This window comes from Chironomus tepperi, unplaced genomic scaffold, assembly GCF_022539635.2.
Source record: "Chironomus tepperi strain 1889 unplaced genomic scaffold, CSIRO-AGI_Ctep_v1 contig_461, whole genome shotgun sequence".
NCBI classification, from domain to species: Eukaryota; Metazoa; Arthropoda; class Insecta; order Diptera; family Chironomidae; genus Chironomus; species Chironomus tepperi.
The window spans coordinates 369,535-392,874 of record NW_027226583.1 but is presented as its reverse complement, the minus strand read 5'-3'; the positions used below and the strand labels follow the sequence as shown (position 1 = coordinate 392,874).

The 23,340-nt window shown below is 34.0% G+C and overlaps 1 protein-coding gene across 1 annotated transcript; it reads left to right on the top strand.

Moving 5' to 3' along the window:
- The first annotated feature begins 20,488 nt into the window (after window positions 1-20,488).
- Window positions 20,489-21,485, top strand: LOC139099085 (uncharacterized). The gene is made up of 3 exons (XM_070651482.1): window positions 20,489-20,605; window positions 20,964-21,242; window positions 21,303-21,485. The coding sequence occupies exons 1-3, from the start codon at window positions 20,555-20,557 to the stop codon at window positions 21,423-21,425; spliced, it is 453 nt and encodes a 150-aa protein (XP_070507583.1). The 5' UTR covers window positions 20,489-20,554; the 3' UTR covers window positions 21,426-21,485.
- Window positions 21,486-23,340: the final 1,855 nt, after the last annotated feature.

Here is a 23,340-nt window from a genome sequence, read left to right as displayed (position 1 = left end):
TCAAAACCGTCCGAGCGCCGTTGACTGCCGATGGTCGAAAATCCGCGGATTTTGCCGATTACTGTCGGCTAGTTGCCAACTCTGCAGTGCTAAATGCTCTGTGGTCGACCAAGCCATGTGTCGGTTTGAGAATGTTGGAATATAGAGTAAAGGAGTCTTCTAAGCAACTACCCTGAAGAGTAACAGTCCCAAAATCAAGTTAGGTAAGGTTTACAAGCTACTTTAGCTCCTCCGTCAAGAGATCATTTGGTATTGGCAATTGGCAGACGGAATCCAGCGATAGAACTAGCTTCAGGCAACATCTGAGAAAGGCCATGAATCGCAGTTGATCTGTACGGCTATCGAATTAAGTAAGTAAGTCAAGAAATGCATTGCTACTACGTCAGACTTGCATGCATGTACACAAAATTCTTGAGCATCACTCAAATTGTTCCATTTTTCCACTCAAATTCACTTTCAATTACCTTCACGAAATTACAATTTTAATTATAGCATATTACCTGCTGATTATAGCTTCATAAATTCACTCATAAATGCATCATAACCTCGAGACTATAAATAATTAATTAAAATACCTGCTTCACTAATTTACACAGCACAATACATAATTTTTTATGTATGTAAAAATCTCACTGGGGTATATCCATACAATGTATACACAAAGTAATTAAAAAGCAACGTTTTTAATAATTTTTTTTTTCTCATTAATGAAGTATTTTCATGCTTCACATTACTCTAATCAATTTGATACATCCTGCAATGACTGGCATGATTACATTCAAATATAATATAAAGGCAGTAACATTAACAATGTATAAAAAAAAGGTTTGTAATGATGATGATGATGACAAATGATATAAAACGTGTATAAGCATACAAGCATTGCAAAATACGATATATGCGCCACAAGAGATTCTCTTTAAATTATTCATAAAAAGCCGTCACGTAATTACATACCGATTCATGTATCATCGTTGCATTCATGCAAAAACCAGAATTGCATCGTAATGAGTATCATTGACATTCATAATAATTCTCAAAACGTTGATCCATGTGATTTTGTAATTGTGGTTCATAAATGATGTCTTAGAGTTGGGTTGGGAGGTTAAGGAGAGTAAGAGAGGATATAGAAAAGACGAGGAGGGTATAGAAAAGAGGAAGAGGGTATAAGAGTGTTCAGAATCAGATTGTATATCTTGGATGACACAAATTGCAAAAAAAAGCAAAAATGCATAAAAGGAATAGGTTTGTGTCGACTTAAGTGCGAGATTTTTACTGAATTCCGCTCTACGTGTGCATCTCGAGCAGCATCAAGGAAGATACAGAATTCCAAAAAGCTTGAACCATAAGAACTAAGTGTCAACTAAGTGCCAGACAAAATATCGCTTTATGTCGGGCTCTCGAACAGCACAACGTGTTCGCTACATCGTGTACTGCTACACTGGCTCCTGTTTCATTGGATACTGCTCGAATCGGGTACGCTACACCGGGTAATGCTACACTGCCATATTAATGGTTAGATCTAAAGTTAGCCTGACGGTACTGTAGCTGTCGTTTGGACCTCGTACCAAATTTTCTATTCTTGTGCTTCCTGATGGTCAGAATTTAATTTCTTCAAGTGATTTATCCGATGGGAACATATTGAATCCTTGCCACAACGAGCCCAAAGGGCCAGTATATGCACTCAGAAACAAATATTAATACCCATCATTAATGTACAACTCCCATGCTATTGAATATTCTATTCACCATTACATCCCAAAGAGTGTGTAAAAAAAAAAACTTTTATATTTTTCGTCTGTTAATAAAGATTAATCATCATTTGTAGCTATCTATTTATCTTTTTCGTTTAATCTCTCTCTTTTCACAATATACATTATTTTTTGTTGTCGGGCGTAGTGCTTCTAATGAGCGTGCGGATAGGGCGTTAAGAAATTTAGAAATGAAAATCTCTGCTTTGAACAATTTTTTTTTTGCTACATTGATTGTAATAACATCGCATTAGTTATGGACTTTTTTGGAATAATAATAGTCGAATGAACTTTGAGAATGTTTATGGATGTACAGCTGATGAGAATGAGAGGAAAGCGAGATGGAGAGATTGATGGAAAGTGATTTTGGATTAGTTGGAAAGAAATTGGGAATTTTAAGGCTGATGATTGATAAATTAGGCTAGACTCTACTTGAGATGCACATTAGAGTTGTTAGAGCATCGCTATGTTGTCGGGCTATGGACATAACTTCGCTCGATCGGACCTAAATGCTGTTTTAAGTCCATTTTGTTGGGAAAATTGAAGTTTTTGGCAGTCTCTAAAAGGCATTTGCCTTTTAGTCCGCATTACTTTCTTACTTTGCTGATCGTACGGAATTGTGATCCATGAAATCTCACCTGAAGCTGGCCTGATCGCTGGCTTCCACTTGTCGATTTCAAGATAACGCTTCAAGGTACCGTAGCTCTTTTTAATATTATGACAGCACGCGTGTTAGCGAACGTGGCTTTTGTAGTAATTTTTAGCATTCAGATTCTCAAACAAGGCTCAAATACTCACCTTATACCATACTTTCAGACGAGTCTCACTAACAGGCAATAGACGTGTCCACGTTAATGAGCGGTTGTATACTCAATCCATATAATTCAGCATACTCAATTTGGTGGGCAAAATCATGAAAATGCTCCTTGTCTGTTTGTGTATCTGAGCCTTAGTCACAAATGTGCTATAATTTGAGGGATTGTTTGAGATCTAAGCTTGATTACGCTCTAACCATTCATTTTTTCATAAGATTCTCAAGATTTTGTCAAGCCTCAAGCAACAATAAATTTTTAGCATCTTTCTATTTTGTTCATGTGCTTAAACCTTGTCATCAAATGCGCTACAATCCTACAACTTCTATCCCACCCAACTCCATATCCTTAAGCTACTATTTCCACAATAATAATTTCCACCCAATTCAACTCCTGTTGTTGATATTTTCTTTGCCTTAATTTTGATGATATTTCATTAGATTAAAATTCATTTAATGTAACGACAGTCGTAAGCATAAAACTCACTAGAATGAATAATGTCAGAAAAATATTTCATTCATTCATTATCGTATGATTACCACTGCTGTTTCCCATTGTGTGCTGAAAAAAGAAAGAACTAGAAACATAATAAAATACGATTATATTTTCTGTGAAAACATAAGTTATATGTTGCCCCTATTCAGGATGTGGAATAAGGCATGAAAATAACAACATTTGAGTCGCTTTGAAGCGTAAAACTTTTTATGTTATTTTATATACGTGACGAATGAATTTATGTATTAAGCATGCATACATAACAACCGCCTTCAACTTCAATTTCTCGCAAACTAATTTATTTCATCTCTCTCGGGTTATTAAAGTTATTTGGGATAAAATAGGAATTATATACATAATGATTACTGCCTCATTATGAGCGCTTCAATGACGAATGATTTTTCTTTCTATTTTCAATCTTAGTCATTAATTTTTGCCAAGGCGTTTCGTGTTCCTTTTATGTTGTTATTGATTTTATCAGATTTTAGGTTAAAAAGGATTTTTAATTGAAGTTTGATGATAAAGAAGAATGATGAATGTTTTTGATCTGCCTAATTGATAATTATGAAATCTTAGAAATAATCCCTAGTGACACATCATGTCGAACAACACAACGGGTTCTCTAGGGTATCGTTATGTCACCGCATTAATGGTAAGATACAAAGTTGATATGACGGCAACTAACTGACAGAAGTTATCTAAAGACAGATCCAGCTTTCGACGAATTCTAAATGCGGCAATTGGTTCCAGTGCGCCTTCGCCATGGAAGTAAGTAAGTAAGTATGACGGCAACTTGGCGGCTGATATCGACCAATTTTATGACAAGAAATAGAGTTCACCTCATTGTGCTGCTCGGGCATGATGATGATGTAGAATCCTTTTACTACAAATTGGACAATGTATAATTTTAAGGATCGATCAGGAGTAAAATGTCATTATTCGATCAAAGGTCTAGTTATTAACAAGACATGATGTCAAGTTGTCAACTAGTGATTCATCAAAACGTCTTAACGAGGTTCAGATGCAAGTGATGGTCAGATGCAGAGTTGATAGGATTCCAATGTGGAAACTTTAAAGGTTCTGTCAACTCTGGTCATATAACGTTAGTTCAAAAACAGAACACTATAAGTAGAATTTGGAATGGTTTTTAAGAACAAAATTTATTCAATAAATCGATTATATGGATTAAATTCAAAAATGCCGATATCAGCAAAAGCCCTGCAGGGGTCATCTACAGCACGTGGCAACGAGTGAAAGGGGTCGTCAGCATGACGGAAGGTGGCAATTATGAAAGGAGATTCATTTGAAAATAGCAACATGCGGATGGGAGATTGGTGGAAGGTGGAAACCTTATAGAGAGAGAGAGGTAATCTGTAGAAGCTGTAACTTGTCGGGTTTTCGTCAATTATTTCTACCTGCATAACCTTATCCTCCACTATTTGGCAACAAAATCATGAACCAAAATTTGAATTCCCTGTCCTAAATGTTTCATAATCCCCAAACTCTCCCAATTCAGCCATTAGATCTACAATAATTTAGTAGTTGTTGTCTCATTTTTCTGACTTCTAAATTTTACAATTTACTTCTTAATAATTTTTCATCCTCCATCACTTTAGCTTTCATAAATGTTTCCCATTTCCTGCTCCTAAAAAGCTGCTATATAATGAAAATCTCAACAATTTCTGATGATAATCTCTCCATTACGAGTAAAAAAGATTTCTTAAAAGAGCAGGAAATTATATTTTTTTCATCATTATCCATCTCCAGCAGTGATGATAAATAGTCGTCAAAAATATAATAAATAAAATGTCTAAAATTTTAGCGTAATTTGTCTAATTCTGGAATCGTGAGTTTGATAAAATGCGAGAAGCACAACTGGAAGTGAGTAAAAAATTCTGAATTTATTCAGATGTGTAATTCAGATGTGCTTAAATGAATCATATTTGAGGGATTTAAACTATTTTTATGAATGGAACTTTCCCGAAAGTAACTTCCATTTCAAGTCAGTGAAAAACAAGGAAATATCCACAAATAGCATTAAATTTAAATTGTTTTTTATGATTTTGCATTACTATTTACCCTTCCAACAATAAATTTTCACCCTCTTACATCCTTTCATCCAGAAAAATACCATAGATATGAGATTTTTCCCCCAATCATACCTTTTTTCATCATTCAACCTCATTTATGTTCACGTAAGCACAAAGAAGAACAGAAAATGTTCATGCAATGATTATAAATTAAGATCCACTTCTCGTTTCTCGAAATTCTCGTTTTTTTTTGTGTTGTTTGCCCTCATCATTCTGATTCTATCCATATTTACTTTAGATGTTTGCTAATGCCAGTGGCATTCTCAAGTACTTTTAACTATAAAGTAAAATAAGATAAAAATATATAATAAAGATGAAAAATTTTCTCTCAATTTCAATGACATTATTCAACATTCAAGACATTATGTCAATGAAAATAAATACTGGAATGGAATTAAAGATAAAAAAGGTATTTTAAGGGCTGGATGGGTATGAGGCGCTGTTTTTGGTTGAATAGGACATGAGCTGTGATGTTATAAGTAAGAGCATTGAAATAGATGATAAGTTTCTACTAGAACTCGAAGTCGACTTAGATTTTGTATGTTAAAATCGATTAGAGTCGACTCGACACCATAATAATCCAAGTCGACTCCTCGAGCTTTGGTTTCTATTGATCCACTGTGAATCAAAGGGTTTAAATGAAGGGTATTTCAGACTATTAAAAGCTACCTGACCAAAGAGACAAAAGTGTCCATCAAAATTAAGCATGGTTCTTTATTGATTGAGCATATTCATTACCGCGCACATTTTGGTGAGTTTTGTCATTGTCTGTTAGAACAAGCAAGTACATTATAGTCGCTAAGGTACTAATCTGTAACCTTGTTGACAGTATTATATTAAAATGGAGTCAAAACACATCATGACGGCTGTTCGGCCTCTTTAGTCGGCTAAAAATGAAATTTTCGGAAGTATTCTACTCAGTGTCTTCAATATTTAGGTAAAATCCATGAAAAATCTTATCGGTTACATCATTGACATGGCCAATGCAATAAAAGACTCGTTAAAACCAAGAAATGATGTTAATTCTAAGTTAAATGAAATTAATCTTATTTATCAACTACTCAGCTGCATTATGAACCTATAAATATTCTGAATCTTGGTGACTAGACTTCCTAACACTATAATGTGATGTTAATCAATGAATATAATCCTAAATTTAATGTGGACGGTCACAAATTCTATCAGAAATGCTAGGAATCTGCACCAGCTGGATATCAACTCGAATTTTGTAAAAAAGGCCCCAAGTCGACTTAAATCCATATTCAATACAAATAAACTTAGAACTCTAATTTAGACAAGACCAGTTTTGTCGGGAAGCTTTGGTGGTGAGCCACGACCAAGACCACACATGGTATGGAGTTTTTAGTATGCACTAGTGCGCCGTCCTTCACAGTTTGAACTAAACAGTACTTCAAACCATGCAATATTTCTATCTAGATTACCAAACGTCATAAACTGATTTTCTTCTGAAATTTCTAATTAATCAAAATCCATCAAAAACCTTCAAACTTCATGCAATTTTCAACACAAAATCTTCAACAATCAAGTTCACCCCATAGCTAATTGCATGTTCAATATACCATCAAAAATAAAATCATGCTGTTAATGAATGTTGAAGTAATCAGCCATCTCGCATTCACCTTTCCCTATTCGAAAATGAAGTTACAAGAAATAAAATAATTTCTCCTTGAGCTGCAATGAGCTATAATCCTCTTTATTAATAATCTTACAGTACAAAATTGTTATAGCACAGGAGAAAAAGAGAAGATCTCTTCGTACCTATGTATTATGATTATTGTAAAGTATTATTTCGTTGCTGTGATTCATTAATCAGCATCCGTTGCTTTGGTAGAAAAAAAAATTATGAGAAATGAATGGAAAGGAAGAGAAAGAAGTAAGTAAAAGTATGAAAAGAATGCTCAAGCATGAAATGATAAATTTTTATTAATTTGCTGTTTTATTTCATTTATTTTTTTTACTTCCATCCTTACTGTATTTATGTATTTTTATGTATTTTTTTTGTGTGAGTTATGGTTCAGGGGCATACTGGGGATGTAGGATGAGATGATAGGGTAATGATGGTGTATTCAGCAGAGCTCGGAGTCGACTTGGATTTAGTATGGAGTCGAGTTGACTTGAGTAGACGTAAATCGACTTGAATCGAATTGAATCGACTTTTCCATACAAAAACCGAGTCAACTTCGAGTTCTTCATATTTAGAATTGGAAACAAGGTCAGTTAGTGTCTTTTGGTTAGTCTGAGGGAAGTCAGATCGTTTTTGGAGAATTAAAGCTAGTTTATGAATGCTCGGAAGTTCCAGAACGCTTAAGAGGCTACGAATTCCCTCTTCAACTGGTTAACAGTCAATTTTGCTCCAGAATTCACATTTTGGTTCATAATTTTGTTGCAAAGCGATATGGTGCTGGTAAAGGTTCTCGATGCCGATGTCGATAGCAAGACCAAGACTTTCTTGGTATTCTCGGTTTCGGTTTCGAGAATTTGTCGATCTTAGATCGAAATCTAAGTTGAGGGTGGAGGGGGTCCATAACCGCTATGATTAACGTTACGGAATTTCCCAATGTTTCCATTTTTGGATAAGCTAAGATGGTTGTTTAAGGGTCAATGCTAATTTCAGAAGCTTAATATTGTTCAAGCTTAGTCAACCGAATTCAGCATATTCTTACGTCTATCAAAAAAAGGAGTTCTGGAGTAGCCAGAACCCCTCTAAATACACCCCTGATTCTCCCATTCTCACTAAAATATGTTTTCCATTTTCCTTCCTTTTCATGCTTTATGCTTGATGAATTATTGTTATTTTAATAAATTTATTGTCTTTAATTCTCCTTTTTTGCGTCTTTATAATTTTAACGCAATTTACTTGTTAAGATAAAGAATATTCCTTTTATTATATCTCTGATTGTTGTCCGTTAAGCACTCACGTACGATCTCATTAATGAGCAAAACTTGTGATTTATTTAACGAGCTCATCGATGATTTATGACGATTGAATTGATTTGTGTGTTTAAATTGGCTTTTTTATGTGAATTATACGTTTTTTTTTTGAAGATTTAAGACATGCGATAGTGTTCATAATTCAAAATCGATTTAAGGCTATTCACGATTTTTGTTAAATAAATAAATGAGGATAATTTATGATGCAGTGTTTAAGAAGCCAATCCCATTAGGGTCGTTCACTTATTAAGCCGCATATATTAATCAAAAGGGAGTTTGGAGATGGTTTGCAATTTTATTATAGCATCAGTAATGAACTCAAGTGCGTTAGAACAAGATAATAACTAGACATTAACTTATTTGTAATTAGGTATAACAAATGCTTGTCCAATCAAGGAAGTAGTAAAGGATTTAGTGGGAAATCATTCACGAATAAGACAAAAATTCGTTAGAACAAGTCATTAACTGGAATTCACTTGAGTCAAAAATAACGCTTTTAAGTTATTAAATCAGACTTTTGCGATTATCCAGCATTTAATGGACAATTCACTTTTACGTTAAGCTCTTGAGTCATGGGAGTTCTTTATCGAGATTTTGTTACGGAGATGGATGGATATCTTAATAAAGCTAAATAACTAGCTATAACGTATTTTTGATCTTTCGAAGCATTCGTTGGTTCATAGATGCTGAGTTATTGTTACTATATGCATCGAAATCGATCAAAAATCGCGTTCCTGGCGACGTGACTATGATTTGTTGTCAATTCGGTTCAAATCCTAGGCCAGAGTCACGTAGATCTAGTTTCGGATGTTGAATAGATTAGCCGACTTGTGCTATTCAAGAACGAACTTAATAATGTGGCAAATTTCGTGACTTTATCTTTGACGTCAATTATTTTGGCAATATCTCTAAAATTGAGTCTTTTTGATCTAACCTGTATAGAAAAGTGCTTTAAAATTAGAAGATAATATGGTCTATTGTCTAGCGGTAGTGCTGAAAGGATTTTCAATATCAAAATTTAATGAAGCAGAGCTTAACGTCGACTCAAATTTGTACAGAAAATTCGACTCGACTTCATACGACAAAGTCGACATCGAGTTCTGGATTTGAAGCAAGTATCCAAAAAAGTAACATTTAGACTCATTAAGACACAGAATTCCCAATAAAATGTGCATAAATCTCATCTTAAATATTCCAAACGCAAAAAAATCTTCAAATATTTTAAGAACGTCAAAAAATTTCTAATAAAACAAACGAATCGAATAAAAAAATCCGAGAAAGATAAAAGAAAATGAAATAATTCACCGCTATCTTACTTGTCATTTCTCTTTTATAATTAGATCGTGGTAAAATCTCGTATTTCTCAGTTGACATTAATCAAATATTACAGAACAATCTCATTTTTGCAATTTATTGTCATAAAAATATCTCCTACGGGTGTGTGTACATAAAAAAGTATATTTTAAGGCATTTGAGGATTTAAATATACATTCCCAAAATGTAAGAACATGAGGGAGACGAGAATAAAAATTCTCTGAGATTATTTTATGATTATTCCATTTATTATCATTTACAGAATGAGGCACAAAAAATAGGAAAGAACACAAACATTTTTATCGCTTTAGATTTAAGACATAATGCGGACATATTTACTTGACTGTTTTATATTTATGCCTAAAGTCCCTTTTTATTGTCTCCAAAACCTACATCAATTTTCATCCTTTCACTTTACATCTTTCTCTGTTCGGCTTCGACTTTAATGATTTTTGTGTGTATAATTTTCTAATTTTGTTAATCTCTTGTTTTGTATTTTTTCGAATAGGATTATTTTTTTATTGCTGTGTTTTTAAAAATGCAGGGTTAAATGATGTTTTTAAAGTTACTAAGGGGACTAAACTAAAAATATGAGATTTTATTAAAAATAATATTTATTTTAAGTCCAACTATTGAAAAAGCGAAGATTTAGTACAATTGATTTGTATCCTAGGAAATGGTTAAAAAACTTGCAATAATCGAAATATATTTGAATTTTGTATTGAAGATTTGATTTAAATTCAAATGTTCTTTTTTCAAGTGGCTAAAAATTTGCATTATAATTAACATCAATTTTGTATTCGATTAATTTTCGAGACCAATAATCATCCGAGATTAGTTCAGGGTTTTCAATTCTTCAAAATGTATGACAACATAAATCAATCCCGGAATTGAAACCCCTAGATTAGAGCATACATATAGGCCCTGAACCTTTAGAGTAGAGCAGACATTAGGCTATGAAATTGCTTCTATGTCATTTATAAGGTTGGACAAAAAACATGATTCAGAAAGGAGCCTGCTGACAACTGATAATTAATTAAATCCGCGTTAGCAGACTGATTTACATATTTTACAAAATACTATATGGTTTTGCTAAGAACCTTAAAACTGTATTTATTAAAATTTTGATGAGAACGACTGTTGTCTACGGATGTATCTTATAGTTCGAGAAGAGTCATCATTTCGGATATCTTACAATCTGTATAACCTTGTAATCATCAGACTCACTAAATATTCTTTAATCCAGCTCAGGTAGGACTTGTAAGAGCCTTTGATTATGATTATTGAAAATCTTAGTTCAAACTATGCAAAAATTCTAGTAACACTCAATTGGAACAGATCATACTGTCTAGAAATACGTGTGTCTAGTATTAAAATTGACATTTTACGTTTGTTCAACTTAGAAGCGAGTCAGGTGAAATACTTGATTTCTACTTTGAAACATTGTTGCAGTAATGAAGTAGACATTGATTATATATCTAAGTTCTAGCAATTTCAATACAAATCTGAAATTTTGTTCCCGAGTGGCAAAGTTGCTAGAACACCGCTGATTTACATCAAAATCCAATCAATTTGCCGGCTGAATAGTGTAATTCACTGCATCATGCCGTTCGAGGTTAACAATATAATACATAAATTTATCATAAATAAAATTAATTTCTAATTTATTCCCAAACACTTATTCCATATCTCATTAAAACATTCCTCGCAATTAAATTTTTTTTCATAAATTTTCTATCATATTCCAATATAATTTGATACAACTGCGTGATTTTCAAATTCTACCCTTCATGATTTGATGGCCTCCAGCACTTGTATGCATGAATAACATAACAAAAATAATTTATTATAACATTCTCAACTGATATGAGATAGTTGTTGAGATTTTCATAACAGACGATACGATTATTATTGTTATTATTAGGTACAGCATAGAGAGCATAGAGGGTCTTGTATACACATGGGATGTTTAGACGATAATATTGAATATAATTTATTTGATATACACCACAGAGAAGCGACCAGAAGCGAAATATCTTATGACATATATTATTTTAATATTCACATATATTCCTTAACCCGACATGATATACATGCCATGACACATACAAAAAAAATTTTCATCTTATTCCCCATTTTTAATTGTATATAATTTAGATTTAACGCTCTTCATGAATAAATTAACAATTTCAAAGGAAATATCTTTGTTGTTGATCTCATGCGTTGCTCTTTTTTTATTGTCATAATTTATGGCACACCCGAATGAAGCGTTTTAAATTTTTGTTTCTTTTTCTTTAGAAGAGATCTCTTGGACGTCCGATGATGCTTACAAAACAGATTTTTTTTTTATTTTTTTTTGCCTTAATTTTATAAGCTGTTATTTTTGGAATTGTGAGAAACTTGAGTTAGAGTTTAGTCACCAGACAAGGTGTCTTTTTGGGTATTCGACATTCAGATCCTATAATTTTAGTTCCAATGCTGCTTTCATGTCTGCTTTATACCTGATATGGTGAACTAATAAGTCAACTAGTTATCAGCTAGACTAGTGTTGTTTAAACTGTGCGTTGCGGCACACATCCTTCAGAAATGGCATTTAAAAATGCCATGAACTGTATGCTGCGTCCAGTTTCGGTCAAGGCTTATTAACAAGGTATTTGATCCCCAGCACCTGAGTTAAACCAGAGTTGGCAGGACTTTGGAGTCCGGACTTCACTTTAAAGTCCTGCCGACTCTGAGTTGAACATTAATGCCTAGTGTCAATTGGGGATATGTAATGCCCAAGACTGAGACCAAAAACTACCTTCATATCCGCTTATTAGCGACTTCTTCTGCTAGAAATATTCGGAAGTCTACCCGGAACATACGATTTTTGTCAAATTAGCTCGAATGGTATGTAAGGTACCTAATGAATGAACCAGCCGGATGATTTCTTCTCCCAAACAGCATGGTATGCTCGGTAGGGCATCGCTACATCACCATATTAACGATAAGACGCAAAATTGTCCCGGCAGCATGATGATGGCTGGTTTCGATTCATTATTACAACAAAAAATGCAATTTGCCACGTTGTGCCGCTCGAATCTATTATTCAATTTATTCTAAAGTTTCTTTAATTTTGATCTAAAAAATGCGCTTTCATCCCACTGACTCCACAAACTTCATTACTCATTTAATTCTTCAAAAAAATACAAAACAAAAAAAATTATTATTGTTAACATTATTAAATGTTGTTTATGTTCTGATGTTGGTCCCTTAAATGGATAGACCGAAATAGATAAAAATCTTATATAAATTATAGATTTCTATGGATTCATTTTGTGTCTGTTCAGCATTCAGGAAATATTCTTCATTTTTAATGAATTATGATGAAATCTAAATTAATCTCATGAGTTTTCTATTCTCTATTTATAGAGTTTTCTATAGAAATCGTTATTTGAATTGATGAATAAGAGGTTCTGGATGGATGAAATCCTTTGAGATTATTTGATTATTTATGGATGATTGCCGGTTGTGATGAATTGAGTACTTTTGCATTTGGTTCGTGATTTATAAGTTTTTAATGGATTTTTATTTTGGGTTTATTGCTGTGTAATTGAATATGAGTCGAGAATATATTTAGAATGGAAATGCTAGCAGACAAAGAGCGTGTTCTTAAGAGTAAAGTCAGGTGTGGGTAACGCTTATTAGCACGAACAACTAATATGCTTAAGAATAGACTGTTTTGGAATTTGTTGATCCAAAACAGCCATCATGATGCCTTTTGGACACCTCCAAGTCTTGCCGGCAATGTGACTTCTTAGCGATTCTCTAAAGACCATACTGAACTGTTCGGGCTTGAATTTTGAGTTGAATATTGTAAATTAACAGACAATGCGGATGCTTACCAAAATGAGCGTGCTTATGAGGATACCTGCTCAATATTATAGAACATACTCAATTTTGTGAGCATACTTACGAACATATCCTTTGTCTGGAAGAGCACGGTCCATTAAGCTTCACTTTTAGTAATAATAGGTCAAAATCCTATTAGAATTCCTGGATTGCATGTGTTGAAAAGGACGCTAGAGTCCTTAATATCCCGAACTGGCAGAAGGTTTCGAAGAATAGAGTCTTCAGACATTTCATATGCTCGTTAATGGGTCCTCGCGCCTCAGCCAAGGAAGTAAGTAAGTAGTAATAGTAAAAATCAGAAGTATAAAATCAGCCATCATGCAACTGCCAGGGTTTTCTCACGCCATTTAGTCAACGTAGCCAACGTAGAGCCTCCCTAGTAACTGCATTGTGCTCATTCTAGTAGCTGCTAGAGTAAATATCATGAAGATAACTCAAACTACCTTTAAAGACACAATTTGTAGCCTAACATTGTAAATCAATCACTCAAAAATTCCAAAAATTTCACTTTTAACCTTCGACTTGACCTACTTTCGATCAATATCCATGTCCAAATATTTTGCATTATCATCCATTTCATATCAAATCTTTAAATTGGCATTTCATGTGTTTAAAATTTACAAAAGGTCTGTTAAATATTCTTCAAAAGAAGCGACTTATTGCATTTAATTTAATCTTCAAAAATAACTTTTTGTCTTACTTCCAAAAAGTCTTATTTACATTCATCGTTTCTGTTTTTGTTTGCCTTTTTCCTGTGTGCCATTCACTTCTGTTGAAGATTATGACATAATACTAAGAAGTTCCTTATTCACATCATATTCATTAGCATTTGTATTGTATATGACAGACTTAATCTTAATGATTATAAGACATTTAGTGATAATCTCTTTTTGTGGAACATAAATTTATGTCTGTACTGGTAATGATTATCTTAATTATTAATTCCTAATATAGGAGCTGCAATTTATTTCGATAGATTATCTAAAATAGAGAAGTGTTTTTTTTAAGACTTAAAGTATTAGAATGGCTGAATAAATTTTGTGAAATGAATGAATTCAGATTGAATGGATTAAATGTCGACCTTTTGTGAATATTTTTTTTTAGAAAGATTTCTGAGGATTAACATTGAATGGGATTCAATAATTATAAAATTATCATAATCGTTATTGATAATTACAATGTAGATGAATATTTTAGGATTGAATGCTTAAGATGCTTTTGAATAGGTTGGTAAGATACCGTTGCTACGTGACCTTTTAGTTAGAGATGGAGAGATGGGTCAAGTCTTCTTGATGCTGGATTAATCATTCATTTTTGTTAGCTGTGCACTTATAAGGAATACTATAGAAATTAATTTTTAGCGCGTTTTAGAAAGGATGAATGCTTATAATTTATTTTTGAATGACTGACTGGCTGGACCTAGCTGGGTGGCTGGTTGAAGCGTGGTATCGCAACAACCAGATACCCTTGAGAGCTGGGATGTAAAGCAACAGATCCGTCTGGTAGCTTAAAACTATCTCTAAATGTTATAATTAATGACATTTCAAAAGGTCACGTTAGGTCGAATATCCAAAGAAGTTTTGAAGGATAGAAGCTGTCTTCAGACATTTCATATGCTCGTTAATGGGTCCTCGCGCCTCAGCCAAGGAAGTAAGTAAGTAGTAATAGGTCAAAATCAACCATCATGTAACCGTCAGGGTGTCCTCACGCCATGCAGTCATCGGTTCAACATAGAGACTCCCTAGTGACTGCATTGTGCTCATTCTAGTAGCTGCTCGAGTAAATATCATGAAGATAACTCAAACTAGCTTTAAAGACACAATTTGTAGCCTAACATTGTAAATCCATCACTCAAAAATTCCAAAAATTTCACTTTTAACCTTCGACTTGACCTAGTTTTGATCAATATCCATGTCCAAATATTTTGCATTATCATCCATTCCATATCGAATCCATAAATTGGCATATCATGTGTTTGAGATTTACAAAAGGTCTGCTAAAAATTCTTCAAAAGAAGCGACTTATTGCATTTATTTTAATCTCCAAAAATAACTTTTTTGTCTTACTTCCAAAAAATCTTATTTACATTCATCGTTTCTGTTTTTGTTTGCCTTTTTCCTGTGTGCCATTCACTTCTGTTGGAGATTATGACATAATACTAAGAATTTCCTTATTCACATCATATTCATTAGCATTTGTATTGTATATGACAGACTTAATCTTAATGATTATAAGACATTTAGTGATAATCTCTTTTTGTGGAACATAAATTTTATGTCTGTACTGGTAATGATTATCTTAATTATTAATTCCTAATATAGGAGCTGCAATTTATTTCGATAGATTATCTAGTGTTTTTTTAAGACTTAAAGTATTAGAATGGCTGAATAAATTTTGTGAAATGAATGAATTCAGATTGAATGGATTAAATGTCGACCTTTTGTGAGTTTTTTAGAAAGATTTCTGAGGTTTAACATTGAATGGGATTCAATAATTATAAAATTATCATAATCGTTATTGATAATTACAATGTAGATGAATATTTTAGGATTTTTGTTTAATGAATACTTAAGATGCTTTTGAATAGGTTGGTAAGATACCGTTGCTACGTGACCTTTTAGTTAGAGATGGAGAGATGGGTCAAGTCTTCTTGATGCTGGATTAAGTATTCAATTTTGTAGACTGTGCACTTATAAGGAATACTATAGAAATTAATTTTTAGCGTATTATTGGAGTAATAATGCTTATACTTTCACATTGGTAGACTGACTGTTTGGCAGGGTGGTTGACTAGTTGACTGTCTGGAATGTTTTCTGCATCGTTAGATGAACTGTTTAATCTCAGCAATCATACACCCTTGAGAGCTGGGATGTAAAGCAACAGATCCGTCTGGTAGCTTAAAACTATCTCTAAATGTTATAATTAATGACATTTGAAATGGTCATGTAAACGGCCAAAGAATTAATAGAAAGAAGCTGTCGATCAAGATAGTATCGCATTTGCAATCAGAAATTGGCAAGCGGTATCCGGTGATTGAACTAGTTTTAGGCAACATCTGAGGGAGGTCATAGATAACAATTGATCTGTACGGCCAGCGAAGCAAGTAAGTAAGTAGCAATGACATTTCATACATTTCATGACATTTCACACTTTATTTTGAAATCTTATCACTAAAATCAAACAATTCACAGTAAATCATGTTACTAGAAATGTTGAAGGAATTCAATGCAAGATTCTGACTAAATTGACATCAACTCAGAAATGACACGATTTAAAAACGGCCGAAAATCCGTCCCCAGACCGACTTGACTCTAAAGTCGGATTCAATTGAATCTAAATTAAAGCTCAAAGAGACATGCTGGCCTATGGTTGGATTCAATTGAATCTAGTCTGAAGCCAGATTCATGCTGGTCTATGAACAGAATTTCAGCTTTTTCTCCTCCGTGTGTTAGCCTAATAATGTCCATCAATTGTCAAAATAACTGAAAAATTCATCAGAAATCGCTCGAAAATCAAGCATTTAAAAAGTGAACAAATAATTTTTTTTTTGCAATTTTTTTGCATACTTTCTAAGATTCGCAATAGCTATGACCTCAATTACACGACTATACCTCATCATCTCCATCACCCATAAGCCCTTTTTAATTCCCCAATCAACAACTATTCTTCTTCGATTACATCCAAATCTCTTATCTTATCTAAATTGATTCAATGATGACGTGCTATGAGTCATAGTACTAGAGTACCTATGAAATAACTCATGATTATATTACATACGTTCGCCACTCTGACAGAATCAATATTGGATTACTTTTTAAGGTGTAAAATGTGTAATAGAACGAGATTGAAAATGAAATCATGTCTGTCCTTAATCAGAAAAAAGGTTAAAAAAATTTAATTGTAAAACGTGATTAATCAAGGAAAAAAAGTTCTAACAACTGATTTTATCGCTCTTTTTTTATACTTTTTACTTTCATGTAATTTTAAATATATTAATGATACGTTTCTCAATTCCCTTCTTTTTTTCTCAACCGCAATCACATGAAGAAGGAGAAGAGATGAAGAATAAGAAGTTGGGCCGATTATTGAGCTCTTTTTAAAAGCGATAAATTAAGGAGAGGGAATGAAACATCTTTTTTTATTTGGGTTGCCTTCTTGATATTTATTTCAGAAATTTGTAATCTCTATTTAGCATGATTTTTGTGGGATTTTCTTGGAGATTGGTGAGCATTTTGGGATTGCTGGGCATTTTGGGATTGCTGGGCATTTTGGGATTTGAAATTATTAGGATTTTGAATTTTTAAGGGTATTTTTGATCAATTTCTTGTTGATGACCATGCCGATCTATGGTGGTTTAGGACCTTCTTTAGCAGTCACCTGTAGCCTCATGTTTCAGTGGATATCACTTGATGATTAGTTCTTTTTGATTCACTGTGAATCGTAGGGCGTTAATAACTAGCAGAAGTTGCCGTTTTGGACAGGAACAGAAGCCAACCGATTTATTAACGGTTGCCGTTTTGGTCAGGAACAGTAGCCAACCGATTTATTAACGGTTGGCCTCTGTTTCCGGCCAAAACGGCACCTTCTGCTAGTTTTCGCAGAATCTGTTGCTAGATATCACTTAATAATTCTCAATTCTAAGAGTAAGATTCAGCATAGGGATTGATTAAATCATAATTATGCCTTTTGAGACAGTACGTAGCGCAGTAATTTAGGAAATACAGTTTATAAGGAGGGAGACAGCTCAGGGGACAAGGTTTGTCACTTCTGTGATCATTTTGTCACTTATCACCTAAAATGTTCACTTCCGAGGTTTATATTAAGATTGGTGCCAATTTTTTCAAATTTTTACAGTTTGTATGAGCCTCATCAAGTCTAGACTCATTAATTGCAGAACTGACAGTACAATCTTCAAGAAATCATGACTTTATCATAGTTAACAGACTTATTTAACCTCTTACTTACTTACTTCACTAGCCGTTCAGATCAATTGTGATCCATGAGATCCATCTCCATGAGATCCATAAGATGGATTGAGATTCATTTAATCGCCTACCTACAAAACCTCACTATCCTTCAAAATGCGCCTAATCCTCATCAATTCCCCAAAAACCTCCTCACTTAAAAAATCCCAATTCGTATTGTCTTTTTTTTTATTTCTTCTAACCAAAACGATAATCATGACGATGAGAGAAGCAGGAGGTGAACGAGACGTCATTAGACCGACACATTTAAGATAGATAAGATTTAAAATGTTTGGTAGAGCGAGAAGAGAACCCTTAAATTACAATAAAAAAAAATAGTAGATAATTATTGAAGATTCTATACATTTTTCAACCTTCTGCCTTCATCCTCATCAATTCCATTCAATCATTTACTCATTCACATTTTTTTTTGTTGTTCTTCTTTCCTAAATAAATTGAAAATTAAGCCTCTGAGTGAAATGAGATATATTTTTTGTGTATCTTAAAAAGGGAATAGGAATGAGGGAGGAGTGATACTTCCACGTTGATTTTATGGGGTTTGTATTTGAATGAGGATTCTTTTAGATTCTTAATATTGTAGAATAAAATATGAATTTTTATTCTATTGTGACCGGACAGCAGAATACCCTGATTACTCGAATAGCACAAGTTGGTTGATCGATCCAAAATCTGGCACCAGATCGGCGTGACTTTGACATGGTCATCGAATCTGGCACTAAGAAAGAGTCACGTCGACCTGTTGCCGGATTTCTTAATGATTAACTCTGATTTTGTGCCGTTCGGAACAATCCCGAACAACATAAATTAAGAAGACTCAGCTGAAGCTCTTTTAATTGGAGCCGCCTTTATGTGACATCCATATGGCTGCTTAATAAACCAGAATTAATCAGAATAAATCAAATTAAACCAAATCAAACAACATTATTCATTAACCAAATGACCATCATTCAAAATTCATTTTTCACTGTCAATGCCATTCGTCATCGCAATTGACAACTCAAGGTAGTGACTCAATAATGATCTATAAAAAACAAACATAAACGCTCAATAATGGATGATAAACTTCAATTCATAGTTTGTCTGCAAAAAAAAAAAGTCAATTTCAATAAGAGTCATCACCTAGCAATTTAGACGCAGCAAAAAGTTGTGAGATTTATTATAATTTTTGTGGTTTGTCTGGCATTATTATGGAATGATAAGCTGGTTGGATACATGAATTGCTGATTCAGGCCGAAGTGACTCTAGAATTGAACCGAATTCTGCGAACCCATGCAAATCTGACCTCAGGTTGACCTCAAGCTTGAATTATGTTCATCTATAGCCACGTCGATAGCATTTTCTACTTCACATACCTTTCAGGCATGCTCTTACATGACATCATTCTAGTAAAATTACCAATCATTTTAACAAACTGCTGCAAAAAAATCTCCAACCTTTACAAAAACAAATGTGTATTTATTTTCAATTGATTACAATACTTATATTTGATATTGGACAAACCCAGTTCATTTGTTGACCACCAACTTGGGTATTAAAAGGCAGAAATATTCATCTGTCGATTATCAGTTTGAATTTAGACACTATATTGAAAGTGATAAAGTAAACAACATGGCTTTACAGTATTTAATTTTTGTTAACTTTATTGTTGCTTTTACAAGTGTAAGTATTGATGATTATTATACAAGAGATGCACAAGTTCCCATTTGTAATTCATATGGAAGCTACATAGAAGTCAGAGTTTAAAATGAGCCTATATGGATTCTCTTAAATTGCATAAATTGGAGAATCTATCAAAAATCCTGCTCCAGGTCGGCTGAGTCTGATGCATGAAATTTAAATCAGAATGCCAGAGTCATGACCTTTTGTCGGATTTTGGATCGATTAACTGACTTGTGCTATTTGGGTTCAAATGACTGCTTTATCAAGCTATTAATGAATGCTCAAAAAATGCCTAAAAATTTAGAGCTGTAAAATAGTGTTGCGTTGATGCCCTCATGGCATCTCTTAATTCATTTTACGACAAAACATGAAATTTGCTTGAGTTTGTCTGAAGTAATCAAAAGACTTTATCATTTCCAGTATGGAGTGCTCGCTGGTGATTGTGATCAAGCTCCCGCGGAAGTCAATGGAAATTTTGATGTGAGTTCATTGAATTTTTCACAAACTTTTAGTGCAATGATCTAACATGGATGTTGTTCAATTTGTAGGCATGTTGTACATTTCCAAACATAACTGAAGCTGCGATCGAGAAGAAAATTCAAGAAATGGTCAAAAATATGTCACTTGATGGAAAAAATAGCTACTTAGTTGTCTGTGTGAGTATTATTTTGATATTTTGGGAGCTGTGTTGGGTCTTTCTGGTGGTTATTAGCAATAAGGCTTTTTAGTAGGATCCGTCCAAAATTGCAGACTAGCAGTTGTGGTCGAACTATAAGATACAGTCGAAAACTGCAGGCCTGCGCATCTAAAATGCATGAAATTCAGACATGCTATTCTTATCCGTCGTTACTTAACACTGGTAGCCCATACATTTCTGTACAACAATTAATAGTCCTACTTCCGACTTACCTCATTATTCCTCAATATTCCTGACTAAAATTGGATATCCCTGACTATCTAAGCATATTTACCCAATTATACATCTTCTAAAAAATCCATTTAATTTCCTTACAGAAAGTGTCACAAATAATCTTCAACGACATGAAGTTAGTAAAAGACAACACAGTAGACAAAGATGCTTTCCTTAAAATGGTCGATAAATATGTCACAAAAGATGTCGAATTCTGGAAGCAGCCACTAAAAGATGCCTTTGATCATTGCCAAAAGGGTCTAATGAGTGATCTTACTAAAGTTACTGACTTCTTCTCAAAAGCACCATTTAACATCAAAAAAGAAGATTGTGATGCACAGTATGTTGCATTGTTTACTTGCATCCATCTGGATTCATTTGCTGTAAGGTTTTTTACAGTTATTTAAATTGATTTATTAAGAATATTGGAAATTTGCTTATAGAATTGCCCAACTGCTGCCTGGAAACCAACAAATGAGAAAGCTTGCTCGAGCATGAAGACATGGTTTGGTAAATGCGGCACTGATTTCAGTGGCATCAAGAAAATCATTGGTGGAGCAAATTGAAATTTTGTGAATCTTTATGAAAATGAATAAAAAGTTATAGTTGGAGAAAATTTAGTGTAATTCAATAGTGTATTGATTGGATTATGCTTACTACTTGCTAACTTCCTTGACTGGGGGTCTTGAGGGCCCATTGCCGCACGTAGGGATTGTTTAAAGACAACTCTATCCTTCAGATTGTACCTAGGATTGGACATCGTCAAGTGAAAAGCAGCGAAAGAGTCAGTTTGAAAGGTCATCAAAGACGGGAGGTTATGATTCTCAATTAAGTGATCTGTTAGACCTAAAGGGTTCTTATGAACGAGACCAAGACTTCCCAATCCTGCTCAAGACCGAGATCAAGATCTCCAAATCTTAGATCGAGTTTAGACCCAATCTCAAAAGTCTTGGATGTTGAGACCGAGACTTCTGAGAATTCTCGTTTTGTCTCGGTTTCCTTTTGGGTCTCGGTCTCGTTTTGAGTCTCGGTCTCAGTTTGGATCTTGATGTAGTCTTGATCTTGGATTGGGAGTCGATTTCGGTTTGGGTCTTGATCTCGGTTTGGGTGTCGATCTCGGTTTGGGTGTTGATCTCTGTCCCTGTCTGGGTCTCAGTCTCGGACTGAAAAACTCGTCGAGACCAAAGCATCGAGAAACTCTAGTTAGACCTGTAAATCTCAAGAATAAATGACTATATAGTACATCTGCCCTCTAAAACTCCAACAAAACGTGGAAGTTACAAACTCATCACTCAATCACATTTCAATTCAAATTCATCTATTATTTCATCTTCAAAGGATAATATTAAAAGGAGCTTAAATAGACAGGTATCACGTCTTCGGGCTATGAAAAATCTTTAATGTATTTCAAATTTAAAATTCTTTTTTACCTTCCAAATTTAACCTTTTTTTTCTTCGATCAAAATACTATGATTAGCATTAACACACAAAAATACAAAAAAACGGAACAAACGGAGGAACCAAAAAAAAGTAATTAAATTGAAAATTGATGACCTGAGGACAGTCGGATGGTAGATCAAATTAGGGTTCAGCAATTTAAATTTCTCATTGGCAACAAAGTAAATTGGAAAGAGGGAATTTTTCGGTTTATTTTTAATTTATTTTTTGACGCAGCACGAGAATAATTAGGAATTGGAATCAATGATTTGAATGGAAATGTGATTTTGTGCTAGTTTGATGGAAGTTTTGGGAAGGGAATACGGGAATGATGTCTAATGTTAAGAATAAGGGTCGATTTCTTCGATGATGGGATATTACGATACTGTATAGGTACACCGCTGGAATCTTCTGTACCGAGCTGTACCGATTCGTAATATGCAGTACCGAGTCGTACAAAGCTATACCGAGTCGTACAAGGCTATACTGAGTTAAATTATGCTGTACCGAGTCGTATTAGACTGTACCGAGTCATATCATGCTGTACTTAGTCGTTCTATGCTGTACCGATTCATAATAAGTTGTACCAAGCTAAAAAAATGCTATACCGAGTCGTTCCATTCTGTCTTAAGTCATACCATGCTGTACCGAGTTGTTTCATGTTATACCAAGTCGTTTCATGCTGTTCCGAGTCGTACCATGCTCTACAGAGTCACACCATGCTATAACGAGTCCTAATAAACTTTACCTAGTCGTACCATGCTATACAAAGCCGTATCATGCTGTACTGAGTCGTGCCAAGCTGTACTGAGTCCTACCATGCTGTACCGAGTCGGATCATGCTGTACCAAGTTGTACCATGCTGTACCGAGTCATTCCATACTGTACTGAGTTTTGGCATGCTGTACCGAGTCGTACCGTGCTGTACCGGTTCGTACCTTACTATACCGAGTCATATCATGCTGTACCGAGTTGAACCATGATGTACCGAGTCGTACTTAGTCATTCCTCAAATATATTTACAAAGTATCGGCTTCAGCGCAT